Here is a 12,482-nt window from a genome sequence, read left to right as displayed (position 1 = left end):
CTGCATTAAAGTTCCAGTACTAGCTTGCAAGCTAGTTAGCTAGTTTCTGGAAAGCTAGCTAGCTTGCTTGTACGCCAAAACTAAACTACCTATAAAACTGGCGACATTACTGCTTTGTCAGTACAAATTTAAAACACAACTCTTATTATTTTAGAGGGAACAAACATAAATTGAGCACCAGACACTAGCTAGAAAAATAGAATATCACTAGCTGCATTACAGTGCCATTATTAGCTTTCAAGCTAGTTGGCTAGTTTGATGGAAAGCTAGCAAGCTTGCTCATATGCCAAAACAAAACTTAATTTGTAAAATAAATGGATGGTTCGAAAAGCTAAAACACAATCTGCAGCTACGTTTGCGTCGGTGTGATTACAGGCAACAGGAAGCTGAAATACACTTAAAACAAAACTTAACATAAATTGAAGGTATAAATGTACTCAAATGTGGGAACAAAATGTGACAACATGATTGTGATGCTGTGATTACAGGTAGCAGCAGACACGAGCTACACTAACTGTAAACATTACTCGCTTGGTAAGCTAGCTAGATACTTTGTTAGCAAGCTAGATGCCCAAACAACTGTTGTCGTTAGAAGCTAAAACACTTGGTATGCGAGCTAGCTTGCCTGCATGTTCATTTTGGAGCCTCCAGTGTTAGAAATCATGATTCCGATCAATTTAATCGACTTTGGTGTAAAATATTTCTGTCATGGAGTCCAAACCCTCTGTCTCAGTTGCGTCTCGTATTGAAACCTGAAGGAAACTACAAAGATGAAACTCAGCTGCCAGTTTATACTGAAGAAAGACAAAGGAGGATTTAATGAACTTCGTCCACATTCCCAGAGATTCAGAACGTACAGAACCAGTTCCTGCAGCAGACGAGCGATCTGAAGGTCTCAGCTCTTCATGTAGCCACAACAGTATTGAATCACTGAACTCTGGTTGTGATATTTAGTCTTTTTTTTAATCTAAGGTTCACATGAACTGATTTATTTTGATGTTTTTGGTGCTAGAAGGTCACAATATGTTTTAGTTCTGTGTTTGACTTGAAATTCAAAGATCCTGTTTTTATTCAAAGCCTCAAACTGAAGTTCATCTGAACTCTGTAGTGTTTTTATCGGAGGGCTGATGAGTTCAGAGTTATTTCACGGCAGCTGGATTCACTCCTGAGTTGAACAGGCTGAAGATTTGTGGCTTTGAATGAGCAGATCTGAGACTGAGTGCTGACACATCAGTGGCATTAATTGTAATTTTGGATGGACTGTGGAGTTCAACGGCTTCATCAGTCGGGCTGAAGTGTTTCTACAGTCTGCTGTGTGCTGACAGTAGACTGTAGCTGTGAGTATTTAAGCTGTACACATACTGTCACAGTGTTTTAATACATGCATGAAGTACTGTAGTTGTGAGTGTTGTTACAGCAGCGTTCATCTCTTTGTTCCACTAACTTTGTCCGCCGTCGCTGTTAAAGAACCAAAATTAACTGAAAACTTCACGTTCCTGCCGATCGTATCACAAATTATTCTCATTATTGGATTCAGATCGTTTCTGTGAAAATCATCTTGCAGACTTGAATTTTGCTGCCGGGAGACGTTAAAAATGTCCTCTGTGGTGATGCGTTCGAGATCCTTTAACATCTAATCATGTATTATAAAGTAGTATTGTAACATGTTGGTAAAATAGATCCACACAGTTATTTTGTCAGTAATATTCCCAAAACCTTTATCTTTTTTTGTTTGTTGAAACATCAGTGTGCAATTTATGTATGAATATATATATCTATATATATATATATATATATATATATATATATATATATATATATATATATATATATCTATATATATATATATATATATATATATATATATATATGTATATATATATATATATATATATATATATATATATATATATATATATATATATGTGTATGTGTATATGTGTATATATGTGTATGTGTATATGTGTATATATGTGTATATGTGTATATATATATATATGTGTATATGTGTATATATATATATATGTGTATATATATATATATATGTGTATATGTGTATATATGTGTATATGTGTATATATATATATATGTGTATATGTGTATATATATATGTATATATATATATATATATATATATATATGTATGTATATGTATGTATGTATATATGTATATGTACAACAACAACAACAAAAAAGTTCCTTGTAGTTGTTTTAAAAAAACAAACATGCATCACTGCTGGATGATATGTTGCCTTCAAAGTCCGGAAAGATTACATTTAAAATAACATCTTAAAGGACTTTGTGGACACTGATATGATAAAAGTGACGGACAGGTGAGGGACGGGTGAGGGACGGGTGAGGGACAGGTGAGGGACGGGTGAGGAGAACAGGTTCAACAGGAAGTTTCACTGTTCTGTCAGAAATGAACTGAACTCAAACTGAACTCGATGTGATGATTTGCAGGAATATAAAGTTCACACAGTTTGATGTTCATGAGCTAAAAGAACGTTCAGAGCAAACAAAGCACAAAAGATCCTGCAGCTCCATGAAGAAGAAGTTAAAGGAACTAAAATGTAACATTCAGTCGTTATCTACTAGAGCTCGTGATCCAGGTCTGCAGAAGCCCCGAGATCACAAACTGAACTGAGGAGACCATATTTACATCTTTTAAAAGACTTCATCCTATTAAAGGGTGTAAATATGGTCTCCTCAGATCAGTTTGTGATCTTCTGCATCAGAAGGATCAGGAGTCAGAAGCTGAAACTATGATTTTTCTGTCTGTGTCGCTCCATCAGATGGAAACATGCTTCAGTCTGCTGCATCATCAGAACACATTTACTTTATTTTGACACTTTTTCACCTCGAGGAGAATTTAAAATAAAGTTTAGAGCCTCAGAGACTAACATGGTTTAAACTTTCCCTCCTTCATCTTAAACGGCCTTAATGTGTTTTTTTCTCTTGAATCTGTTGTTGAATGTTAAAAATGTGCTTTAACGTGATTTCTTCTTCTTCTTCTGCTTCTCTGCGTCCGTCGTGCCTCGTAGCGTCTGACTTACCTGTTGTTAATGAACCAGGCCAGGTGCTGCTGGTGCTGGTCTGTAGTGCCTCATCGAAACGCTTCGACACCCTCAGTGCTCTGATGTTTAGTGTGTGTGTGTGTGTGTGTGTGTGTGTGTGTGTGTGTGCGTGTTTGTTGCGTGTGTGAGTGTGTGTGAGTGTGTGTGTGTGTGTGTGTGTGTGTGTGCGTGTTTGTGCGTGTGTGAGTGTGTGTGAGTGTGTGAGTGTGTGAGTGTGTGTGTGTGTGTGTGTGTGTGTGTGTGTGTGTGTGTGTGTTTCCTGCCGGTGCAGTGGTGTGCTGAGCTAACGTGCCTCCAGATGTCATCTAGATTTTTCTTTTTTTTTGCTGTAACTATATTTTATGTTTCTACCTGAAGTTTTATTGAATAGATGAAATGTATATTTTTGCAGACAAGCTGTTTTTTTTTGTTTCAACTGTAAAGTTTGAATTGTAAATTGCACTAATTGTTTTACAGATGCTTTTAGATGTGACGTTCAGGTTATTATGAATGTTGTAACAACTAAAGCTGGATATATAGTAGATATATATATATGTTTAAATAACAGATTCTTATGTGTTTAATCATAATAAACTAAAGGTCATCTGAGAACTAAAGAACAGATGTTTCTGTCCGATTTCTCTTCACACGACGTCGACTTTGAGCAGATAGATACTTTATTGAGTCAGTTCAGTCATTTTTATCACAAAGTTGAAGATTAAAGTAATGTATCGTTATCTTAAATGTTGTGACTTTGTTGCCCCCCAGTGTTAGTATTAAAAACATCAGTGTGGATTTGACGTTACAGTCAACTTTAACAAAGAAATTAAATATTAAAATAGTCTTTGAAATATGATTTAAGCATTCAGAGCAATAATTAAGAGGAAATATCAGTTTAGATAAAGATTAAGAAAACATGCAACATACAGAGAAAATAAACAAATAAATAAATCTAAGTTTAAAATATTTAACAGCAGAATTCAAATGATTGAATCCCAGAAATATTAGATTTATAATTATGTTGTTATATTAGACTGACAGTGTTCACAGTACAGAGTCAGAGCTGGGAGCTGCGGTGCTGCTGTGTTTCACCAGCAGGGGGCAGGAGTCAACAGTTTACAGCACATCAAAGATCTTCTGTAATTGACAGGAGGATTCACTCTGTACTGCAGCTAATGTACGTTGCTCTCCTCTAAAGTCGTTTCATCTATCAGACCAGTGTTACACAGGGACATCTGCTCGGCCCACTGATGTTCAGTGATGGAAAGTAACTAAATACATTTACTCAAGTACTGTACTAATTTAATAATTATAATAAATATATTATTTTTAAATGTGGTGGACTAAGTGTCGCGTTTATTAGAACTTACATCGTTACTTCATCACTTAATTATTTTTACACAAGCCAAAGATCCTGAAAGTCAACAGTGTTCCTCATTTATAGCTAAATTCAAATCTTAACTCTGTTTAACTGCTTTAGAACAAGAAATGTAAAGTTCATTGTTTGAGTTTTAGTCTTTTTCCACTGTTCAGTTGATTATTTTAAAGTGTTTGTAATTTGTCTTTCTACATAGATGTATTATATTTGTATTTATTTGTAAACAGCAGGAAACAACAAGCTGGTCATAATTAGATTTATTTTATTTAACGATACATTTTTCATTTTCTTTCCATTGTTTTCAGAATATCTAATAAAAGTAAAAGTAAAAAGTACTCAACAGTCATACTCGAGTAAAAGTAAAGATATACTTTGGTTAAAGTGAAAGTCACCTACATGAATAATACTCGAATAAAAGTCTTAAAGCATCTTATATTAAATGTACTTAGGTATCAGAAGTATCAGTAAAAGTAACTGATCCATATAGTTACATGTATGTATAGACTGTATACTATGAGTCAGCTGATTATCACAATCACTGTTTTTTATCTGACTGATGAGAAAATCAATTAATTTAAAAATGATGCAGCATGTAATCTGTAAAGTAAATTTTGCCTCCAGAATGTAGCGTGGAGGTATAAAGTAACAGAAAATGGAAATACTCAAGTAAAGTACAAGTACCATAAAACTGTACTTGAGTTAAAGTACTTAGTTACATTCCATCACTGGTAAATTCTTTAGGAGTATTTCTAGGTGCTGTATCGTCGTCAACTGGACTTGTTACTGTCTCCTGACATCTTCCTGTGTGAACTTGATGTTATTGTCCACAGCATTAATGTGTTCTGTGAAGGCTTCCACTTCCCTTGCTCTGATTTTGACCCAGGTGTCGTCCACATACCTGAACCAGTGGCTAGGAGCAGTTCCTGTGAAGGTAATCCAGGCTCCGCTCTCAACTTCTTCCATGTAGAGGTTGGTTACTGTTGGGGACACCGGTGAGCCCGTGGCACAGCCGGGCTTCTGTCTGTAGAAACCTTCACTGGACTGGAAGCAGGTGGTCGTCAGACAGAGGTCCAGCAAGGCACAAATGTGGTCTGGGGTGAAGTCTGGGGTTGTGTAGCAGGTGTTTCTTCACCATCTGAACCGCTTCTTGAGTGGGAAAGTGATGTGACATCATAAGAAACCATTGTTTGGTCTGAGTCCAGTGTTATCTCTCTCACCTTGATGGTGATATCCTGTGAGTTTTGGATGTGGTGTTGAGTGTTACCGACCAAAGGAGCTGTGATACTGCCTCAGTGGTTGGATATGTTATAGCTGAGTTGATGCTGCTGCTGATGGGTCTGAGTGGTGCTCCTTCCTCGTGTATGTTGGGGTGAAACACGTCCAGTTGCCGACGATACAGCGCTTAGAATCACCACGACCTGGATGAACATCAACATCTTCAGGAGTATGTGTAGCTGTAAGCTGTATACACATGTTACTTATGACTTATTACACACCTGTTCACTTCCTGTTCTGTGTTATAATAAACTGTCAAATAAAGATGATCTAGAGATTGTTTTATGATATATATTTTTTGGCCTCAGAGTGAGACCTCTTCGTGTCTCCCCTCCTCTGTGGCTGAACTCTACGTCACAGGGAATTTCCAGAGGGGAAGGAAATGAAGTTGATCGACTGAGACAAACTTGTGTCAGCTGCACGGCCCCGCTGCTGCTGCTGCTGCTGCCGCCGCCGCTCGGGATTAAACATCACTTTATTCTCTCGGATTAAAATCATTTGTGTCTTTTATTAACTGTAATGACGCGGTGGTGTCGCGTCATGACGCACTCTGATTAAAGCGAGCAGTTGTAAATGGATCCAGTGGCTCGCGTGGACATGATGGCGAAATGATGTGCAGAAGTCAACTGAAGTGAAGCGGACTGTCACTCATAGTTCATGTTGAGAGCCCGACTGCTAACCTGACCGAGCTAACCAGGTGAGAACAGGCTGACTGGCCCGTATAACAGCTCATTACATAGCTATACATTAGTATTAACTACCATAACTTCACAGTGACCCGTTACAGCAGCAGCGCGCCTCTCGCTTTGTTATGCTACTCACTTCCTTATTAGCCAGGTAACTTTGAGAACGTCACACCAAACTCGATCTTAAAAATGGGAACTTAAAGTTTTCTTTCTCGTCAGCGAAGACACGAGTGTCTCACATCAGTAGTAACAGTTCATGTTTCAGCTTCTGGTGAATTCGGCTTGTATGTTTCCAACATGAAGTCATTGTTTCAGTTGAAGTTTGAACTTTCCCTGTCGCTTCACTCGCTGGATTTCTTCACGCTTCCTTGGTAGCAGAGGACAGTGTGGCTGAGCGGACAACCCGTTGAACAAACTGAAACTTGTATCTAAAGTCAACTGTTATGTGGATTTTACACTTGCCGAAAACAGGACTGGGCTCACCTGACTCTATGATATACTGATTTTTAATTATTATTTCATTATCTCAAAGTGAATAGCGACGGACGGTTTAACTCGCAGTTTCTTGAGCGGAGTTTCGTATTACGTTCTCCGCATACGGAACCTGTGAGGGCTAGCTCCCAGCTAGCTAGGACAGGTAGCGGTTTGCACCCACTCTTGTCGGACATTTAATAACATGAAGCCAACAGTCAGACAGTAACTGCGGGTCTGTCTCTGATGGAGAACTGTCACCTAATGATAAAGCTGTGTTGTTTTTAACGATCGCTTTAACGACACAAACAGTAAAGACCGCCCGGTAGTGCTAGCTAGCTGTTAGCCAGAGAGCTAGCACGATTGACACATGCGCGTTCATGTGCGAGAACGCGCGATGTTGAGCAGCGACAAGTGTCAGATGGATTATTTATTAATAATTAATAATTATATAATAAAGATATATTGTAAAAATACACATTTTATTAAATAGTAAATACAGACATGTTGTTATTCAATCTATTCTACTGTTGTCACTTGATTCAGGCGCTAAATTAATTACATATTTTAATAATTACATTATTATTACACCATCACTAATTCATTACAGTGTATTAACTGCAGTACTGAGGCTCACACAGGGTCTAACAGTTGTGTTTGACCTTTGCAGACACCATGGCTGGAGACGACCCCTACCTTCATACTACCAACCAGGTAAACTCACCTGAGATAACTTCTGTTCTTCTTCTCCTGTTTCTACAGCAGACAAGAAGGTCTCATAACCAGACTGAAGTATCTTAATATAATGAGTAAAATATAATGTTTTATAAGAGTTTGGGTCCTGGATCAGGACTAGAAAGCTGTTTTCAGTTTAGGTGATTTTAGATTTTGTGAACATTAAATTGTTTCTCTGGCTCAAAATTTGTAACATAATAATAAAATGAATGATTATTTGTTGTGTAAGTGATGTGTTTCTACACTGAGCTGTTGGTGTTCATGTCCTGACGTCATGTCTTTCTGATGTCAGATCCTGATGGAGATGATGGATCCTACACCGTGGGAGTTCACACCCTTTCCTGTGATGTCTCAGACGTCATCCATGCGGACAGGTGAGAGTCAGACCTTCACACCTGCACTGTCTGTATTTAACTGTTGGTACAACGTCCAATCAGCAGTTGTTATTTAATAGCAGTCATGGTCACAACTTTATCCTCCTTTATCTTAAAATGTCAAACTGCTGTTGTCACACTTCGTTAGCTCATCTTAAATCAACACAAGGAGCTTCTGTGTTGTTTTCAAACCTGTTAAAAAAGTTTGGTTCTGTTCTCCCTCCTCAGGTGTAACAACACTACATACCTGTTTGGTCCATCAGTTATTAACGTCTGCTTTGAACAGAAAACAAACATTCCTCTTGTAAACTGATGGCCTTTAGATAACTGATGTAACGTGTCTTCTAAAAGACAAAGTCATATGTTTTCTATTTTAGACTGCATGTATCTAATAATTCTGTCACAAACGACGTAATGTGACTTTATTGTCTCTGAAACTTTTCTTGTGATCGCAGCTCTCAGTTTTATTAATTGATAATCCATTAACCTGTAACCGTTAACTGTTAAACTGTGACTGTGCAGAAGATTTAAAGACACAGAGAACTTAACAAATGTTGTCAAAATCATCTCAACTAAACGTCCACTGACTCACTTTCTTCATCAGCACATGCAGTTTGGTTTGCAGTCTGTTTTTAGCTTCACTGTTGTTTGTTTGACAGAAATGAGTCCAAGTGGAAGTGTTGTGTTGCTTTGTTGTCGTTTTTAAACTGTGATCGACTCTCCAACATGAGGATGTGTCTGTTTCATGTCACAATTAACTGAATATCTTTGTCTTTTTGACTGTTGGTCGGACAAAATGAGACATTTGAAATCTGACACCGTGAGGCGTCAGGTGCCGAGTCGAGCGCTCAGCGACACGTTCAGCACTTGAAACACATTTAATAAATTCAGTGTGACTTCCACTTCCTGAGGATCATGATCTCTGGCGTCCATCCAGAGTAAACGTCTATAAATCCTCTTAGAAATCAGAAAAAAGGCAGTTCAGAACTCCCCTGAGAATCTTCATGTTTTTAGGTGTTATTGGGTGTCACAGTAATCCAGTGATAGTTATCTGTATATCTGTGTTTACACTGCAAACAGGAGCAGCTAACAGCTCATTCAGCACAGACTTCATAGTGCCAGCTAACCAACATGTCAACAAATAAAGGCTAAAAACAGTTGTAGCTCACAGCTAACTGTCTCCATGGCAATACTATACTTCCTGTTTACAGTATGAATTTTGTCTGAGAATAGTCCTACATCCAGGAGATATATACACCATGGTATGAACATGTTGTCACATCAGCAGCTTCCTCGTTAGTGGTCTTTACATCAGCACCGTTTAATGTTACCAGCAACCAGACTGCCTTCACTTTTTTGGGAATTCAATCTCTTCTCTGTCGACATTATAACCACTGACTGCTGACGGCATTCACGTCATTCTTTCGTAACATTTAATCTGTATCTTGTGGTTCTGGAGGTGTTTTGTCACAGAGGAGGGAAACTGGTCTCCATGGTAACTAACTTTAATGTGTTATTGACAGCTCATTGATTATCTAGTTACAGTAAAGAGCATGTGATTGTCAGACTTTCTGTGTAAAAGTCAGGGGTTTTAATAATGATCATCAACTTAGAGATGTGTATGATTAGGTGACTAGTCGATGAATCATTGCTGCCACTCTACCAACACAGTCCAGGGCAAGATAAGCAGCGGTGAGGAATAAAGAATCACAAAAATGATTAAATTTAGCTGAAAAATCACAATTAAAACAGTATTTGGGGTCCAGCGGTAGTTGATCATCAGTTTAATAGAAGATTTAACATGACTTTTTATCAAGAACATCAATGACATTAACTGAGAGGTCTTATAGGTGAGTTGTTAATCTATAAATATAACATGTATATATGAATCGAATGTGATGAAGGTAAAGTGAAAGCTGAGTTTCGTGACGTGTCGCTCTCTGTTATGTGTGGTGAGTGTGGGTCGACGCTCTGCTCTCACTTCCCTGTTTGTTCCTGTGAAGTAAAGATAGAAGAGGAGCGTGTAGATGTGTAGGATGAGAGGAAAGTGTCTTTACATTTACATGTGGTTCATCACTAGCTGCTCACGATAGTGAAGGAGGTCATCATATTAATCTTTAGATTCCTTTTAATACTTATTGAATTTAAACACATTTTACTATAAAATCCTTGTTTTTAAAGGACAAAGGATTCAGTATAAAGAAAGAAACTTATGATTTAAATCATTTCTGTCACCACATTTCTCACTGTTGTCACCAAACAATCAGCAGATAAATCCAGAACAAAAAGAATCATCAGTGTCAGTTCTGTATAAAATAGTTCAAAATGAGCTTCACCTCGACCCGGACTTTTACTGATTAATACTTTTACTTGAGTGCAGTAACTGAGTACTTCCTCCAGCCCTGCTGACATCATCTATAGCTGTGGTTGATGATGGAGGAAGTGGCTGCAGAAGATTAATGTGAGTGACTGTTAAACAAATCAAGTCGTTTCTTGTGATTTTACCGTTAGCTGGTTGGACGGGCGTGTTCACACGGCAAGCGGTTGCTGGTGTTTGTGTCACATGTTCTGTTCCATCTGCACAAACGAGATCAGTGTTTATTACAGGAACAGTCAAAGTTTCATCTGTGTGAGCAACACATGTTTAGCCTAGCTTAGCACAAAGACTGGAAACAGGGGGAATCTGCTAGCTTAGCTCACAGAGGAGAAAACAATATGCTCAGTCAAAAAAATCTAACTGACAGGCTGAGATGAAACGTACGGATCTCATTCCTGCTCCACAGAGGATGAACCCGAGAGATTTTAGTGACTTTTACTTGAGTTGGGAATCAAGAACACGTTCTAAGTGTTCTGACCCGTCAGAATCAAACGCTTCTGAGCTCATCAGTTCTTTTTATCAATGTCGGCATGTTTCTCTCACAGGTGTGAATTTTGAGACAGTGATGTTGAAGTCACACTGCTGGAGGCCTCATCTCATGATCCTCTTGCAATTTCACAAACATGTCCTTTAGCTTAGCATATATGCTACAAGACTGGTGCCACACAGGCAGACTGAACAGATTCTTTCTTTGACTAAGAAAACCTAAAGAGATCTTTTAGATCATAGTAGACAGACTGTTGCAACAGCCAGCTTGACAAAAATCAATCAGTAATCAATAAGGGAATCGAAAAAGAATCTGACAGTTTATTGAGACAAGAAAACAGAAAATCTGAGACGTCTGAGAGGCGGAAACCAGAGAAAGAAAAGCATTTTTTTGCTGCTGACTCAACAGATCAAATCAATTCTTATAATTGTTGATTTAGTTTCTGTTGATCAGCTCATTGATTGACAGACTCATTGTCTCAGCTCTAAAATGTTCAGTTACTCGTCCTGACAGTGAAAATGTAAAATATTTGTGTTCATACTGATAAAATCTCTCTGTAGTTTCAGCTGACGGACCGTACCTGCAGATCGTGGAGCAGCCCAAACAGGTAAGACTCACCTGTCCTCCTCCTGCTGCTGCCTGATCACAGGAAGTCTGTGAAGCATCGCAACATGTTCAAAGAAGTGTGAGGAGAAGAAAATGTCACTGATAAACTATTTGTAATAACTAATTATCAGCTGATTTGTGCCAGTTTCTCATGATGTATGTATATTATTTAATTTAACATGTATTTATATGAGCGTGTCCGTCTCTTTGTCTCCAGCGTGGCTTCAGGTTCAGGTACGGCTGTGAGGGTCCGTCTCACGGCGGTCTACCTGGCGCCTCCAGTGAGAAGAACAGGAAGACCTACCCCACCGTCAAGGTAACACTTCCTGTCTGCGATCGCTCTCTGTCTGATGTAATCTCTGCCCACTTCCACAGACGTCTGATGTGTTTCATCTCTGAGACGTTAATTTCAAACGGCGTCAGTTTGATCTGTGACTCTCGATCAAAGCTCCGGGTGTAAATCTGTGTGGATCACAAGAAGTCGACTCACCTGTCTTTTGTTGACGAGCTGGACTGAGTTTGACATTCAAACTTCATTCCAGTATGAAATGATGAGGCTAAAAATAATGTGCAGGAAGTTATAAAAACTAAGAGACACAGATAACAAACACAGAGCTGTGAACACACTTCTGTCTGTTTCCTGCAGGGTCGACAGCGCTGAGCTGACACTCTTACTGTTTGTTGTCGCTGTCTGAATCTCAGGAGTTTTTCTCTGAATGACGTCACATTGAAGTCTTCAAACACAAGACATCATAAACACTGAATAACACAACATTGTGCTGTTATTTGTCCTGAGCTGAAGGCAGAAATCTTTGTGTTGACTGCAACACACAACCTTTAGTGTTCTGTTGTTTTTGTACTCTGCAGCAGTTCTGAACAAAAACTTTGGTTAACTGTTAAACATGGTTCAAATTCCTGAGGCCGTGTTGGGAAACATGTTATTGTTCCAGCATTTTGATATTGGAAAGAGTTCAATCAGGAGAGACTTCAGTTTTAGATTAATACATTTAAATTGCGATGTGCACATCAGATGAGAA

General features: G+C 38.4%; 1 protein-coding gene across 1 annotated transcript in view; it reads left to right on the top strand.

The window, feature by feature from the left end:
• Window positions 1-6,112: 6,112 nt before the first annotated feature.
• nfkb1 (nuclear factor of kappa light polypeptide gene enhancer in B-cells 1) overlaps window positions 6,113-12,482 on the top strand; it is a 28,327-nt gene continuing 21,957 nt past the window's right edge. The window contains exons 1-5 of the mRNA XM_073486904.1: window positions 6,113-6,406; window positions 7,537-7,580; window positions 7,894-7,975; window positions 11,400-11,446; window positions 11,663-11,761. Of these exons, the coding sequence (XP_073343005.1) occupies window positions 7,542-7,580; window positions 7,894-7,975; window positions 11,400-11,446; window positions 11,663-11,761 (267 nt within the window). The 5' untranslated portion in view covers window positions 6,113-6,406; window positions 7,537-7,541. The remainder of the gene's footprint in view (window positions 6,407-7,536; window positions 7,581-7,893; window positions 7,976-11,399; window positions 11,447-11,662; window positions 11,762-12,482) is intronic.

Source organism: Pagrus major, chromosome 18, assembly GCF_040436345.1.
Source record: "Pagrus major chromosome 18, Pma_NU_1.0".
Lineage (NCBI taxonomy): Eukaryota > Metazoa > Chordata > Actinopteri > Spariformes > Sparidae > Pagrus > Pagrus major.
Note: the sequence above shows the minus strand (reverse complement) of the source record. Positions and strands in the feature narration are given on the sequence as shown.